The 17,466-nt window shown below is 37.0% G+C and overlaps 1 protein-coding gene across 2 annotated transcripts; it reads left to right on the forward strand.

The window, feature by feature from the left end:
• The first annotated feature begins 6,318 nt into the window (after positions 1 to 6,318).
• LOC130918384 (hatching enzyme 1.2-like) lies at positions 6,319 to 15,834 on the forward strand. Of its 2 annotated transcripts, XM_057840073.1 has the most exons (8): positions 6,319 to 6,398; positions 6,873 to 6,944; positions 8,571 to 8,726; positions 10,683 to 10,803; positions 10,893 to 11,071; positions 11,153 to 11,234; positions 14,422 to 14,546; positions 15,696 to 15,834. In XM_057840073.1, coding segments are annotated over exons 1-8 (807 nt in total). In that variant the 5' UTR covers positions 6,319 to 6,328; the 3' UTR covers positions 15,698 to 15,834. The 2 variants fall into 2 exon arrangements, with proteins under 2 accessions (XP_057696056.1, XP_057696053.1); XM_057840070.1 differs by lacking the exon at positions 15,696 to 15,834 and having other exon boundaries at positions 14,422 to 14,554.
• Positions 15,835 to 17,466: the final 1,632 nt, after the last annotated feature.

Consider the following 17,466-nt stretch of genomic DNA (forward strand, 5'->3'; position numbering starts at 1 on the left):
GACACACTTCTGAAATACTTTCCCTTCACCCCTGGACATCCGAGGACATCCACAACATGACGACAGATTTCAACGAAAGATTGTGCGGATGGTGGATAAAGAACCTCGACGAACATCCAGACAAGTTCAAGCTGTCCTGAAGTCCGAGGGTACGACAGTGACAACCCGTACTATCCGTCGGCGTCTGAATGAAAAGGGACTCTATGGTAGGATACCCAGGAAGACTCAAAATCTGACCAAGAGACATAAAAAAGCCAGGCTGGAGTTTGCCAAAACTTACCTGAGAAAGCCAAAAACATTTTGGAAGAATGTCCTCTGGTCAGATGAGATTAATTTTCTAGGAGGACCATTGCACCGAACTCTGACACAGGTCATACAGGAACCGGACCCCCAGTATCAGTGATTTTGATACCCCATACTTCTGGAGCACCCCCCACATGACTCCCCGGGGAACCGGGTCGAACATCTTCTCCTGACACTGTCATGTGCCTTAATGAATGCTTATAGCATATGTAATTTAGTGTTATCCGGCAAATTATCTCACTTTTGAATGGATGTAAAAGATGTTAAAGAGTTAGTGACATAATTTGCCGGGTGACACTTCATGACATCTGTTAAAAGCATTCAGTAATGCCCATGATAGTGTCATGTCATAATTATGACGGTCTTATTACACCGCTGTCAAATAAAGTGTTCCCGATTAACCCAATTAAATCAACAAATAAGCTGCACTGGACTAAACCGCAGTATTCAAAAGGAAGGAAACCGCAGTATTCAAAATGAAGGAAAAAAGTAGCTGTCAAGTAACGGGGGCAGGAAGGTGGACCCAAATGCAGGGAAAGGGAGGAGAGGCGGATGAACCGTGCAAAAAATTACTTAATTAAAGCGAACAAAAAACAAAGTACAAAACAAAGGCTGTGGTGATCCAAAGAAAGCACAGATGCAAACAAAACTGTCACTAACAAAAGACTGGTTTTCAAAAAACTTACTTAGAACACAAGGGCTTGGATAGACAAGAATAATGCTGACCAGAACGTGGACATGAACATTGACAATGTCGCGACAAGACTCAACAAACCGGGGAGCTTATGTAGACACAGAGACAGGGTAATGAGACAACGAGGAACAGGTGGGTGACACATCGTGTCCAGGTTGGAGGATACCCTAGGAGGAGGTGCAACAGGTGAAATCAATGGGCAATCACAGGGACAGGTCACACTAGGAGGAAACAAACACAAAACCTAACAGTAGCGGCTTATAGTCCGAAAATTCCGGTACTATTCAACTATTCAAACTATGAACTATTTTTTCCACTAAAGGGTATTCATGCTCTTTGGACGAATAATGCTTCAGTTCTGCTGAGTTTTCCCCCCCTTTGGCTTAATGTAGTTATGTAATAAGTTATAGTACAGTATAATAATAACAGTTCAAATAGATATCTTTGTGCTGAGAAAAAAGAAAATTGTTTAAAAAATAATAATAAAATAAAATAAATCAAACATTATGAGCAATTACTCACAATGATACTCATTACTTGAGTATTCTTTTCACCAAATACTGTTTTACTTGTACTTGTGTACATCTTTTGGGTGACTTCTTTTCTTGAGTAATATTTTTTTTTAAGTAACACTACTCTTACTTGAGGAAAATTTCACTCTACCCACCACTGGTTAAATTGTTAGCTTGTTTTTTATCGGCTGCGACTGTTAGCATCATATCAAAATATAACATTCACAGCTGTCCTTAGAAGGTAATTAAGACTTAACTTTTAAGACAATTAGGTTATGCCTAACCCTAAATGTTAATAGTTAAGAATTGAGAAGGTTTTTTAGTTGATAAAATCAACCAAATCAGCTATGTTAAAGCGGCAGAAAATAGGAGCCATCATTTTGAGTAACATATCTGGTCAACTGTGGGTCTCAAAAATGTATCAGAATCAGCAAATTTAGATCACTTTTGGCAGAACCATAAAAAATATATACTGGCATTACAGATTACCGTATGGATTAGAAAGATTATTCTACTCACCTTGAAAATTATGAGGGGGATTTGGTAACTATATATTTAGGACATGTCCAAAAATGGTAACACCCAATTGTGCTGTACTTGCACTTTCTAGAACTTTGCACTTCTTAATTAAAACTCGTACTCAGTGTATTCTGATGAATTGTTTGGTTTTTTGTGTTTGAAGACTTCAGTTTAAAAATGTTAAGGTGTCTTTCCTTTTTCCTGTTTGAGCAGGACCGTGCACTCCATAGAGCCAGTTAGGCAGATGCTTGGGGCGCACAATAGTAAAAGGGTGGCAAGGAAAAAAAGTGAAACTAATATTTGGTGATAACGGTATCAAAAAATTATACAAGAAGACAAAACAAAAGAACAACAGTACAAAAACGTCAAGCCTTTAAATAATAATAAAATCATTTTTCTAATGTGATTTTCTGCCTGTTTCCTACACCGTCATTTCACCACAGTCCCTATCTCACTCTACCCTGTAACTCTACCTGAAGGTGCTATTTTTATCCTGCAGTCTTCTGTAATTGACGCTGAGCGACACTAGCTGTCAAGTTCCATAACATTTTATCATGAAAAGAGAAACGCCTTCTGGATTGAATTTTAGAAAAAAAAACAAGGAAAGAAGATGAGGAAATACGGGAAAGAGGCAGGTTCGTTGTGATGAAAAAACAAGGAAAGAAGATGAGGAAATGCGGGAAAGAGGCAGGTTCGTTGTGATGAAAAACCAAACAAAACGTTTTTTCATTACTTTACCACGTTTTTACTTCCCGCAATTATCTATCTGTTATTTACATGGAGGTTACATTATATCAATGCTATTGCCAAGTTACATGATTACCTGTTGTTTTGCAAATACTTTCGGCAGCTAAAGTTACTGCCAGTGCCATTTTAGAGAATAGTGGAAAGACTCGATATTTATGGAGGACTATATGCGTCAAAATTCAAGAAATAAATACACCATTGAATGTGCAATTCATACATTCATGATTCTCTGGTGTGGAGGACTAAAAGTATGCTTTCGTTAATAAGTGTGATGTTAATTCAATAAAATACCAATTCATTTCATGTTTAAAAAAACTATTTTACTATTTAATTCACATAACATTCCTATGCAGTTGCAGAGCTTCATGAATTTATTTTATTTGTCGACCTTGCCCATCAAAGTTAGTGGCTGGATCCTAACACCTGACTGATCCAGGTCCAGTAAGCTGCAAAAGGTAGGTGCTATTATGTCGGGCTGATTTAAAAAACAACAGCTATTTGACTAATACAGAGTAACCCAAAAAATACGGTAACTTTTAAACAATCCAATAGAATCAGAGTGCAGGAAAAAAAATATTTTATTAATAGTCATTGAAACCTTAAAACATTTAAGAATGATGGATTTTTTAAATTAATGATGTTCTTAAAATGGCGTCCTCCTGTACAAATGCATTCTTGAAATCTATTGGGATTCCTCAGTGATTCCTCATCTGAGCTGGGATACTCATCTTGAATTCGCCACGGTTACTGAAATGGGCACATTGTTTACTGTCTCACAGTGCTGCCACTTGCTCATGAGTGCCAATACGCAAAAATTCCTGTTTTTTTCCCTCAAATTTCAAGATGCATTCATGCAGGAAGACACCATTTAAAGGACGTCATTTTTAAAGGAAAATTCCATCATTGTTTCTTAGATGGCATGTTTTAAGGTTTCAACTACTATGAACAAAATGATTTTCTTCCATCACTCTTGCTTTTATTGGATCATTAAAAAGTTCCCATTTGGGGGGGGGGGGGGGGGGGGGTCACCCTGTACAATGTAAAATCCTACTTGGTCAAATATGTTGAACTCCCTTGTAGACACACTTCTGACATACTTTCCCTTCACCCCTGGACATCCGAGGCCATCCACAACTGCAGCCACCTCATCCACATCTTCATGGATTATATAAAAAGTGTAACACGGGATGTGTTACTGTGCTGGCCAAAAGTATTGGCAACCCTGCCTTTCTGTCAGATAATGCTCAATTTCTCCCCAGAAAATGATTGCAATTACAAATGCTTTGGTAGTAGCATCTTCATTTATTTTACTTGCAATTATAAAACACTAAAGAGAATGGGCGGTGTGTGTGTGTGTGTGTGGGGGGGGGGGGGGGGGGGGGGGGTGAAATCATTATCATTTTACACAAAACTCCAAAAATGGGCCGGAGAAAAGTATTGGCACCCTTTGAAAAATCATGTGATGCTTCTCTAATTTGTGTAATTAACATTACCTGTTACTTACCTGTGGCATATAACAGGTTGGGCCCAGTAACTAAATCACACTTGCAGCTAGTTAAAATGGATTAAAGTGGACTCACCCTCTGTCCTGTGTCCATGTGTGTACCACATTGAGCATTGAGAAAAGACAGAAGACCAAAGAACTGTCTGAAGACTTGAGAAGCAAAATTGTGAGGAAGCATGGGCAATATCAAGGCTACAAGTCCATGTCCAAAGACCTGAATGTTCCTGTGTTTACCGTGCACAGGTGTCATCAATAAGTGTAAAACCCACAGCACGGTGACTAACCTACCTAGATGTGGATGGAAAAGAAAAACTGACGAGAGATTTCAACGAAAGATTGTGCGGATGGTGGATAAAGAACCTCGACGAACATCCAGACAAGTTCAAGCTGTCCTGAAGTCCGAGGGTACGACAGTGACAACCCGTACTATCCGTCTGCGTCTGAATGAAAAGGGACTCCATGGTAGGATACCCAGGAAGACTCCAAATCTGACCCAGAGACATAAAAAAGCCAAAACTTACCTGAGAAAGAATGTCCTCTGGTCAGATGAGATCAAAGAAGAGCTTTTTGGGAAAAGGCATTAACATCGAGTTTAAGGAGGAGAAAAACGAGGCCTTCAAAGAAAAGAACACGGTCCCCACAGTCAAACATGGCTGAGGTTCCCTGATGTTTTGGAGTTTCTTTGCTGCCTCTGGCACTGGACTGCTTGACTGTGGGCATGGCATCATGAAGTCTGAAGACTACCAACAAATTTTGCTGCATAATGCAGGGTCATGGGTCTTCCAGCAGGACAATGACCCCAACACACTTCAAAAAGCACTTAGAAAATGAGAAAAAGCACTGGAGACTGGCTAGCAATGAGTCCAGACCTGAATCCCATAGAACACCTGTGGAGAGATCTGAAAATGGCACCCTTCAAATCTGAGAGACCTGGAGCAGTTGGCCAAAGAAGAAAGGTCTAAAATTCCAGCAGAGCATTGTAAGAAATTCATTGATGGTTGTGTGCAGTTATTTTTGTCTAAACGTTGTGCTACTAAGTATTAGGTTGAGGGGGCCAATACTTTTTTCCGTCCCATTTTTGGAGTTTTGTGTAAAATGATAATGATTTTTTTTTCATTCTCTCTTTTTTTTTAAATTGCAATCAAAATAAATGAAGATATTACTACCAAAGCATTTGTAATTGCAATCATTTTCTGGCAGAAATTGAGCATTATCTGACAGAATTGCAGGGGTGCCAAAACCTTTGGCCAGCAAAGTATAATACATTTGAAAGAAATGATGCTATACCATATCTGTTTGAGTGTTGGAACATTTGTGGTGAAATTAGCTGTTGTTGCTGGTGTGTGTGGGGGGAGGTTTGGGCACCATCATATTTGCCAAAGGTACCAAATTGGTCAGACTTCAGAATAAAAAGTTTGGACACCCCTGCTATTAAACAATCCGATTTGCATTTTATGATAGCCACACGATTTGAGTGGAAGAATTACACAAAAGAAGTCATACAAATAAGAGGTTTCAATCATTTTGAACAAGCACAAGTATTTAATTGGACGTGCATGCTCTCCATAGTCTGGTGACTTTTCTTCTAGGGCCATGCTTTGATTCGCTGTGAAAAAAACATATTACCTCCTCTCGCATTTTATCATTGACTTGAGAGCTCTGCAAGGTGACAACAAACAAAGCAACATCAAAATGCCACGTCATCCTGATCATTTCGTTTCAGACAGGTGTGCAATTCTCATGCACATTTGCATGTGTATGCTTGAACCATATGTTGTTGATATGTTTTTTACTTTTGCCATCAATTCTGATAATCTATATTTGTTTTTCCTAGCAGAAAACCATATAAATACACAGACAGAAAGCTCTGCTATCGAGTCCACACAGAGGATACAAGGTAAGACCAGTTATGAATTATGGGATTGTCAATTACCTTCCCTTGTATATTATTTTCTAAATAGAATTTACGTATATTTACAGGTCTTCTACATGCATTTGTATAGATTATTTCTTTGCACTTATCAGTAATTGTCACACAGATCTGCTAGAATGGGTTTTCTCAAGTTCTCAGCTCTGGCTGTTCTGCTGCTGTCTGCCTACTGTTGGGCTGACAATCAGGTAACTGACGTTATAAGGTTATAGGAAGGTTTTAAGATTGCAACGATGATACTTGGTAGTAATGATGAAAGGTTCAGTACATAGGAATTATGTTTTCCTTTCCTAGTCATCTTTATTCTCTAGTTTACTTGATCATTAGCTACTACCTTTTTTATTATGTTGTCAAAGTTGAGTTGGTAGTTCTTTCCTTTCTAAAATGCAACTTTGCAGTTTAATACACAGTACATTACCACATTTTTAAATATAGGTAAAATCGTCAAAACAAAAATTTAATTTTTGTTTTTTTTTGCCGTCTAGATTTTAGTTAATATTTTTTTGCTATGGTTCCACATTTTGCATTACTAATATATAATTTTCTTTTCCTATACTTCCTCGTTGCTGTGCTATCCAAGCAGGCAGGTAGGTATCAAATGGCTTGACTTGTGCAAGGTTGGAAGCTATTCCTCTCCAACTAAAATTATATTCATGTCACAAACAGATGATGTTGAAGAAGACCTGAGTGACCTTTCTGTGTCTGAACTTCTGGAGAAAGCCAATAGTAATCAGGGTGAGTGTCAAAACACCCAAGTGTATTTTCATGCCGAGCCAGCGCACGGCACACGTGTTTTGAAATTTCATAGACCGCCAATAAACGTAGTCGTACCAGTTCAGCCAAGCTGAGACCACGTGGGCACACCAGGAGCAAGTGGCAATTTTGTACAGGAAAGGCATAGTGTTACAATGGTGCTCTATCTATGGAGGACCGAAGCAGCCAAAATTTAGAAGAAAAAAAATATTTAAAAATGAGTAAAAATAAATAAATACAAATGAAAATAAAAACCACTATAAATAAAAAAACCTGATTCAAACGTGAAAAATAAATATGGAATTGAACGCATAAATAAATCAAAGTCAAAATAAAATTGAATATGAATACAAAAATTTAAAAATGGTTCAAAATTTAAGAATAAATACAAAAATAAATGTAGACATAAACACAAAACTATATACAGTATATAAATTGAATTCAATATCAATCAATAAATAAAAGTGCTTTGTTCTCAGTCTTATCTTTAATTGTCAGCGTGAACGTAGTTAAAGAAAAAAATTATTCAAATGAGGGGGCGTTCTTAAGTGCACCGAACTATTCACGTATTGGTCAATCAAATTACAAGTGAAACGATCGACTAGTTAAAGCCTGCCCGTACACAGCTGAATGAAACAAAATTATTGAACTGGTAATGAGCCGTCAAAAAAAATAAATAAATAAACGGTTGCAGACGACAATTAGCGTTAGCATTTTCATTTATGTTAGCGAATACCATAAGCAAATGAGGCCATGTTAGCATAGTGCTACTCGTTAGCATCGACGTAACTAACCAATAGGCAAACAGTTCAACCCCAAGGCATGCGTACTGTACAAAGGAATAACATTTCCTTCTCAATGACAAATTGAAAAAAATAAATATGAGAGCAAAGCCCTTTTATTTATTCATTGTTATTTATTTCAATTTATATATTCATTTTTGTATTTATGTGCACATTTATTTTTTTATTCTTAAATGTTTATCTTATTTTTTATTTTTGTATTTATATTCAGTTTTAGTTTGACTTTGAATTATTTATCACCATATTAATTTTTAATCTTTAAATCTTATTTTTGTATCTGTAGTCATTTTTATTTTCACTTTTATGTATTTATTTATACTTTTGCCATTTTTGGACCGCCATAGTTCTCTTTTTTTTAATACTGTATTTCTAGCACATTGGCTGTAATAGATGCCGCCCACAGAAGTTTGGAAATTTCCAAGTGCCCATTTTACAGCATAGATTGCAGTCATTTGGGGAGACACTGACCAGATTCATGCGATCTCCCCATTAGGTCTGCTGTACTCCCTCGTACCAAGCATGAGTCCAGTGACCAAAATAGTTTCTCTTTTTGTCGGTTAGAAGATGTCCTGAGCTAAAGAAAATGCTAAGAAGCCTCCTTATTAGTCCAAAAGAGTCGAAGTGTTCACTCCTATATCCATTTAATCATGCCCTCTTTCCAAAACGGAGGCTTGTGCCTGTCCAAAAAATCCAGTCTAAAATGCCCTTCTGACTTGATTTGCTTTATTGTAGATATGGATGATGTTTGGGTTTAAATTCAACAAGGAGTCAGCAGGCTTTCAACTAACTGTTTGAGTTGTTCCAGTCCGTTCAGCTGATGAGCCAACCCTGATTGAAGGAGACATTGCCATTGACAACGATGCAGAGAGAAATGCTGACCCTTGCACCAGTCGAGGATGCAAATGGGGCAAGTGGAGTGATGGAAAGGTCTACATCCCTTACTATATCCAGAGTCACTTTAGTAAGTGGTTTAATAATTCCTCTCGACATTGTGTTTGTCAAGCATTGACCAGAGTGGTTCTTAATTTTTGTTTTTTTTTTACAGTGAGTACTAACTTCAAATATACTTGTCTTTGCAATTGTTCATGAACAATGTGACCAAACACTCCTGGATGCAGTCAAATATTTCATCCATTGTATAAATACTTCTACATGTGTTAAAATGCTCCCTAGCAAAGTTACCTAATTACACCAAAAGGTTATTCAAGTACACCTTAAAGCAGGTGTTTGCAAGATTTTTGAGATACTTGATGCTTTGTGCTTTTTAAAAGCATACCTCCAGTGGTCAGCTGGAAATAATTATTTAAAAAAAAAAAAAAAATTCCCAGAGCAATATTGAACCATAGACTTCATAACCTATTGACATGACATGGTAAACGGGGCCGATTTGTAGGGGGCCTATTTTCAAAAACTTCAAATTCAACTAGTTTCAGAATCAAAGATGCTATCGAACTAAAACCAAAACTGGAACCTACCTTAGCCATATATCACCATATATCTTACCATATACAGTATGAGTCTCCATGAGCAGCAGCATAAAAAAATTCAAAGTCGTTCCCTTATAAAATCCCGATTAATTATTTTTTACATAAGTATAACACAACTTAAATTGGCTATAAAAGTCTCAGATTTTACAATAGATGCACAAAAATAACCAAATGCAGAGATAATCACCTATATTTTCAGGATCAATAGCAATATCTAACATATCATATAAGTTTTTGACAAAAATAGCAACTTCATTTTTTTTTATTTACTGCAAGTTTTCAACAGCTAATAAATCAGTCAATTTAACATCAGAAACTTAATACCTGAGGAAAGTATGCAAAATCAATAATGAATAATATGTAAATAGATTTTAATAATAAATTCTATTTACAATCACAACTTATTATAGAATAGAATAGCCCTTTAAAATCATTATACACTATTTACTGTTAGCGAATGAGGCTAGCGGCCGCCTGACAGAGCCTGTAAACAGAGCTTATCTGGTTAAAATTCTTGTGAATAAATGCTTAAATCCCCAAATTCTTCATAGATATGGATGTAAAACAGTCTCGGAAATTATTTCGTTTAATAACAATTTTTTCATGACGATGACGAGACAATAACGAGCTAAAAACGTGTCTTGGTAGACTAAAACTAAAGAGACAAATGTTTTTGTCCGAGGAGACAAGAGATGAAAATGCGCCATAGTTTCCGTCACATGTTCGCAATGTGTCACATTTTTCGTGTAGTTAGCCTGCATCGTAGCAGTGGCTGGTTGTGATCATAAAACACTAAATGTAACTTGTAGCGTTAGCATAGCATGCACGTTTGCGTTAGCATTAAGCTAATGCTAATGCCATTTTTTTTTTTTTAAATACGGTTCGTGGCGTCCAAGTGGGTATAATTAATTGAAAATAATGTACTGTTGTCCTGTTAAGTGTGTATTATCACCAAGTTGGCGTTGTCCTTGTAGACAGTAAAATATGTGCTCGTCTGTCAATGTTCATTCGAAATTCTTGGAAACCTTCATTTATTGATTTTTGGACTTAAACATTTGAATTTTACAGATGAATAACATTTTGAGTAAACGTCGACTAAAACTAAACGAAATTAGTCTGACTTTTTGTTAACAAAAATGAGATGAAGACACATTTTGAAATGACTAGAAAATGATTAAGACTATTAAGTATTATTGTCCAAAAGACTAAGACCATGACGAAAATTAAATGGGCTGCCGAAAACTACACTGCATCTGTTCTGGTTTCCATATTAGGACTAGATGTGATGTCTTGTCGTTGACTGGCCAGCATACCAAAACACCATGTTAGTAATCTTAAATGCTCTTTTAATTTTTTGACTGAAATTCCCTCAGAATATTTATCATTGTGCTATAAATAAAATACTAACCTTGGCTTCACTGTGCTGCTAGACTCCCGTGAAAAGTCCATCATCACCCGTGGACTGGAGTCATTCTCCTCGTTTTCCTGCATTCGCTTCAGGCCCTTCAGAAGCAGTGACCATGACTGGCTGAGCATCGAGTCCCAAAACGGGTATGAAAATGAAAGGAACAAAAAAAAAAAATCATAAAAAGAATTGCGCACTTCGTAGTTCTCTTCAACTCAGCACTTATTCTGGTCAGATGCTACTCCTTTGTTGGTCGTCGTGGTGGAAAGCAGACAGTTTCTCTGGCTCGCCGAGGATGCCTTTATCATGGCACTGTCCAGCACGAGCTTCTCCACGCTCTTGGATTTAATCATGAACAGACTCGCAATGACAGAGACAACCACATTAGAGTTCTGCTGCAAAATGTTCAATCTGGTAAACTATATTCAATTGTTAATTTTCATCCATTTTCAGAATTCAAATAAAACAAACGAAATGTTCTGTTTGTGTTTCAAGGAATGGAGCACAACTTTAGGAAGATTGCCACCCTCAACCAGGGCACTCCTTATGACTACAACTCAGTCATGCAATACCACAAGTATGTACGGGGGCATTGACACGGATTTGGGACTCTAAGGGGGTTAAAAAAAGAAAACAAGATTTAGGACTTAGCACGTTAATGTGGCAGACTCAGGACGTGCTGTGCCATCAACATAGCGAGGCAGTTGCATAAGGCTCCATCTCGTGAAGGGGGCGCAAATTGGTGTGACGAAAAAAAAAAAAAACACAACAACACTTTTTCAAACATGAAAGTGCATTTCAATATGTTACATATACGATATATATTTATTCTTTTCAAAATGACTTCTAATCTGAATCCATGACCTTGAGTCAGATCATGCCCTGAACCTCTTGTTCCTCCTCCACTCTTGTTAAGTCATCATCTCACTGTGTTAGCAGTTAGCGTTAATGATAAATGAATGGCCATGTATACCCCTAGCCGCATTTTTTAAAACCGAGGATCCTGCCCTAACACATCAGGAAAAAATAATTACGTCCACACCAGTACGTTTGTAAAAAAAAGAAAAGCTTCCACAGCCAACCGCATTCTTTCATTTTTAAGTACATTCATAACAATACGCGAAAAATATTTGTCCATAATACCACATCCTTCGCATGTGTTCTCAATAACCCTCGTGCGAAATTTACTTATTTACATTTACATATATTTTTTTGATGCTTTCTTCTTTTACATCAAAGAGTAAGCATAGAAATAAAAACACTTGAGATCTGAATAATCCCCCGGATTGCTAAAAAAGGCAGACGTTCAAAATGGAACAGTGCCGTCATTTCTAAACTGTTGCATTAAGTGGCTAGAGAACTTGAGTACGAATGAATTCAAATGACATAATATGTAACCGTTGACTACCATTATAATTCATAGTTTTTTATCTATTGTAGAGCTGGTGTAATTCATTGCAATTTCCGTGATTTTTGCATGAATCTTTTCAAAGGCGGTCAAACAATGTGCGAGTTGTACTTTGAGTGTGCTAGGACCGCTAAACCAACAGGTGGTGCCAGAGACCAATTAGTGATTTTCCTTGCAAACCAATGCAAACATTGGTGCCCTTCTTTCTCTCCGCGACTGCTTGCTGCAGTACTGCATGGTCACACATGGCCATGAATGGTCGTGCATGCTCGTGCACGCTCGTGCATGCCCGTACATGCACGTGCACGCTCCTGCACGCGCGCCACTTGCAGGAAGATTGAATTGCATAAGTTATTGACGGAGGTTTAGTGTCATTTGAAATCGTGGGGATGTGTGAGTGTGTGCACATGCAATTATTGCCTCGTTCAAAGCTCTAATTATGTCAAATGAAGTATTATTATTATTACTTATATATATATATATATACATTAGGGGTGTCAAATGATTAGAATTTTTAATCGGGTTAATTACAGCTTCAAAATTAATTAATCGTAATTAATCGCAATTCAAACCATCTATAAAATATGCCATATTTTTCTGTAAATTATTGTTGGTATGGAAAGATAAATGGTAAATGGTGTTATACTTATATAGCGTTTTTCCACCTTTCAAGGCGCTCAAAGCGCTTTACACTATCTCGCCATTCACCCACTTGTGACGCAGCACCAGGAGCAACGTGGGGTTCAGTATCTTGCTCAAGGATACTCAGACGAGTTCATCAGGTAAGACACAAGATGGATATATACATTCAACATACGGTACATAAGTACTGTATTTCTTTATTATAACAATAAATCAACAAGATGGCATTACCATATTAACATTCTGTTAAAGCGATCCATGGATAGAAAGACTTGTAGTTCTTAAAAGACAAGTTATAGAAATTTTGTATCAAAACCCCTCTTCATGTTTTCGTTTTAATAAAATTTGTAAAATTTTCAATCAAAAAATAAACTAGTAGCCCGCCATTATTGATATCAATAATTACTTACACAATGCTCATGGGTGCTGAAACCTATACAATCAGTCGCACCCAAGCGCCAGCAGAGGGCGGCAAAACTCCGAAAAACACAACAAGTACACCTTTCATTGTGCTCTCATTTTAATCTGTTTGAGTGGGGCATTTGTGCATTAATTGCGTAAATATTGTGCAAATATTTTAACGGGATTAATTTAAAAAATTAATTACCGCTCGTTAACGCGATAATTTTGACAGCCCTAATATATATATATATATATATATATACAGCACAGCTAGTTTTCTCCATAGTCCTTCTATGGGCTTGTGTTGTCCTAAGTGTGTGTGTGTGTGTGTGGGGGGGGGGGGGGGGGTAAATAAATAAGTAAAAACTACATATGTATGGATAGCTCTGACCCCAATGAACATTTTGAGTTGTTGAAAGAGAAAAAAATATTCAAAAATGACTTATCACACCTCAAAATAGCCTTACATATTACGTATGTAAAATAACACGAGAGGGGTAAACACAATAACATCGCACGAGGGTATATAAAATAATATATATTAAATAAATAAATAAAATGAAGCAAAAAAGCACCAGTTTAATTTAATGCAAATGTAAACATTTGTCTCATGTGTGACATAGGGGCAAAGTTTGTCGCAGTTAGTGACGTTTCAGCAGTTAAATCTTCGGTTATCAGTGTCCACATTATGCCGCCACAAACGGAGAATTTGCAAATCTTCACTTTATAAGGAGTTTTGAACCCTTGTTTAAATGTGCGTTTGTGTGGATGATAGGCCAAACTGTACAAAAAAAAAAAAAAAAATTCTTTTTTGCCAAATACCCTGCTACGTGTAGACATGGCCAATGTTTCACTTCTTTTGCTGTCAACACGACAATTAAGATTTTTAATATGAGAAGGTCCAAGCCCTCAGGTACTGATTTAAGAAAGCCACGAAAGGAGAGTGGTAGAAAAACAGCTACTTTAAATAGTACTTTAATGTACGGAACCATGCGGAACCTTTAACCACTCTTTTCAGGTGAACCATAAACGGTGACATTAAGTTGTGAAAATACAACATATAGAATATATAAAGTAATATATATTGTCATTTTCGGGTGAGGGCTTCGAGCTAGACTTTCTCTTAGTGCACCTATTCACCTGGGCAGATTTAAAATACAATTTCATAGTTTCTGCAGGCAATGTCATTCTTGGGCCCCTCATTGTTGCTCTCCTTACAGCACTCCTGAACTCACAACACTCAGAACCTGTATGTATGTTTGCACTGTGAACATGTTTTGGTTGAAACAAAGTGCTTTATGTCATTTTATAGGTACGCTTTCTCCAAGAACAATCAGCCCACCATGCTCCCTATTCCTAACTCCAATGTATCCTTCGGCAATGCTAGAGAGATGAGCCGCAATGACATCGCTAGACTCAACACTCTCTACCAGTGTTGTGAGTGAATACCTTATCTGACACTATCATCAACACAGCAGCAAAAAAAAAAAAAAACCAAAAAAAAACAACAACAAAAAAAATAGTAGAACTTGAAGTTTTAAGTCGACCCACTTCACTAGTATTCGCAAGTTTTGATGGAAACTTGCAAATGCATGTACCGTATTTTTCGGACTATAAGTCGCAGTTTTTTTTCATAGTTTGGCTGGGGGTGCGATTTATACTCTGGAGCAACTTATGTGTGAAATTCTTAACACATTATTATAACATTTCACATGTTATTTTGGTGTTTTGGCGCGACACTGACGGTTTGGTAAACTTGTTAGCATGTTCTTTATGCTATAGTTATCTGAATAACTCTTAATAGCTATGTTACATTAACATACTGGCCAAGTTCGCATTTCGTTGTTCATGCATTATGTAACATTATCATACTGTACACTTGTTCAGCATGTTGTTCTCTATTGTATTTTTATTTTTAAATTGCCTTTCAAGATGACATATCAGATCTATGTGTTGGATTTTATCAAGCAAATTTCCCCCAAAAATGGGACTTGTACTCCGGTGCGACTTATATATGTTTTTTCCTCTTCGTTGGGCATTTTATGGCTGGTGCGACTTATACTCAGGTGCGACTTATAGTCCGAAAAATACGGTAATTGCCAAAGAGTCCAATTTTAAATGATCACAACCTTTGTTAAGTAAGAAGAACTCAACATTTGAAGTAAGCAGAAATTGTAATAAGAAAGTAGAAGAATTTAATTTTTTAACTTTCTTAACTTTAATACATATACAGATACTTATATAAAGATAAACCAAGTGGGATTTAAATGTGAACGTTAAATGTCTCTGATGACAGCATAACACATAGTCAAACGAGCTAAACAGCCCTTTGAAGGCATCTTGAGTCTTATGACGCCAACTTAACATTTCAAGTTGTGCTTACTCGGAAATGAAAGTTTTTACATCTCATTTTATCAAGTTGATAAAGATGAGTTATGAATTAGCCAAATAAGTTACTGATCAAAAGTTTAAAATTTGAGTTGTTCTTCCTTCAAATCTCAGCACAACATTTTATTTTTTACAGTGTACATTTAAGATATGATGCAGTACATTCTTTCTAACCGGACAAAATGTTCACTATTTCAGAGGAAGCCTGTCAAAATGCCGACTGGAGGCTTAAGTGATAGATTTTCCCAAATCATAAGGAATCCCACTGGGACTTCAGACCTGCATTTGTGAACTCAACAGCAAACTGTAATTTAGCAATAAATCTATGTGAACATGATACTGTGTGTGTCAGTGATATTTTTGCCATTGTGTCTCCTTTTTTCATTCTTTTTTTTCATTCATTTCATTAATGGTTATTAGATTTAACTTCAGTTGACATGATTGCTATTAATCCTGGAGTTCACTTTTACCAATTTCTCTAAACTCCAATAAAACAAACACACAAAACAAGAGCAAAACCCATACAGAAAGCACTATCGCTACAACACATACATAAAAAACCTAAATTGTAATTGATAGCTTTCCCAAGTATGGAGTCTAGAAAAAGTCACTGATGGTTGTACGTGGAAATCCACCCTATTTAAATGGCCAATGACAAACAAACCATATTGCTTAGTGGAATTCTAAGGTGCCCGATGATGGGCTCTGGAATTAGGGGTGTGTGTATATAATATTATGTATCTTAAGGTGATATATTGCGATACCTTGTAGCAGGCACGTGCAGAGGAGGTGTGGGGGGTGGAGAGTGCTTGACCACCTGCCCCTTTGCCTCTACATGCCCAAAGAGCCCCTTTTGACAGGGCTTTATTTTTTTGTATGTGTATATGTATGTGTGTGCTGGCCGACTGTGAAGGCACGCCACCGAGTACTTTACTTGAACACGGAAAACACCTTTAAAAAATAAATGAATAAATAAATAAATTAAGCCGTCTGTGTGCTGCTAAGACGGCGCGTAACCTCTCCATCACCCCCCCCCCTGCACACTGTTCCTCTGTGACCTGGGTGTGTGGTGAGGCGTCTGAGAACATCTAGTGGTTGAAAACAAAAGGTGTTACCCTATTAAACCTTGTTCCAGCAAATACTGTAGTGAACAGACACGGCGCTCAGCATACGCATAACACGCAATAAGTAGTAATAGTTAATAATAGGTTAATAATAATAGGTTAATAATAGGTAATAGTGGGGCACCAACTCTGCCTGAAGGGGCAGAAAAAAAAATCAAGTTTGTAAAAAAATCCTTAAAAATAATAATTGTAATAATAACAACAATATATAGTATTTAAAATAAAACTTTGTAAAGCCTGAGAAATGCAAGTAATACAAATATAAGTAACATAGGCTCAATATTTACACAAAAAAAGAATCTCCTGTGCGGCCCTCTCGTCAGTCTACCTTTGCCCCCCCCCAATTCCCTAGTGGTTTGCTCCATTATGCTTCAGTCGCAAATTTGGCAGAAGTTTATCCTTGAAAGGAAATGTAATCGAAAAGACAATAAGAGTCAGGGGCGGAAAAAAGGAAGAGGAAAAAGCAGCGAGAATATGCCCGCGCATCACTTGCAGGTAAGAATGTTTTTTTTTTTTGTTTTTGTTTTTTTTTAACAATTGTTTATTTATTATCAACTACGTTTACATGACTACAATAATCTGATAACTGGGATAACTGAGTGTGGCGATTGCATTACACAAGCTCGCTAACTGCAGAGTAGGCCCATAGGCTGAAAGCGAATCAGTTTGGCGTCCCTAAGGCTTCTCTTGCGGCATCCGTTTTTCCATTTGTACACATGCTCAGAGATGTAAAATAGCGGTGTTTATCAGATAAAGGATAGCGGATCATGCTCTTTACATGACTACTTGAATAATCTGGTAACTCCACAAATCGGGTTATGATCGGTTTATTAATGTGCACAACC

The sequence above is a fragment of the Corythoichthys intestinalis genome, chromosome 1 (genome assembly GCF_030265065.1).
Source record: "Corythoichthys intestinalis isolate RoL2023-P3 chromosome 1, ASM3026506v1, whole genome shotgun sequence".
Lineage (NCBI taxonomy): Eukaryota > Metazoa > Chordata > Actinopteri > Syngnathiformes > Syngnathidae > Corythoichthys > Corythoichthys intestinalis.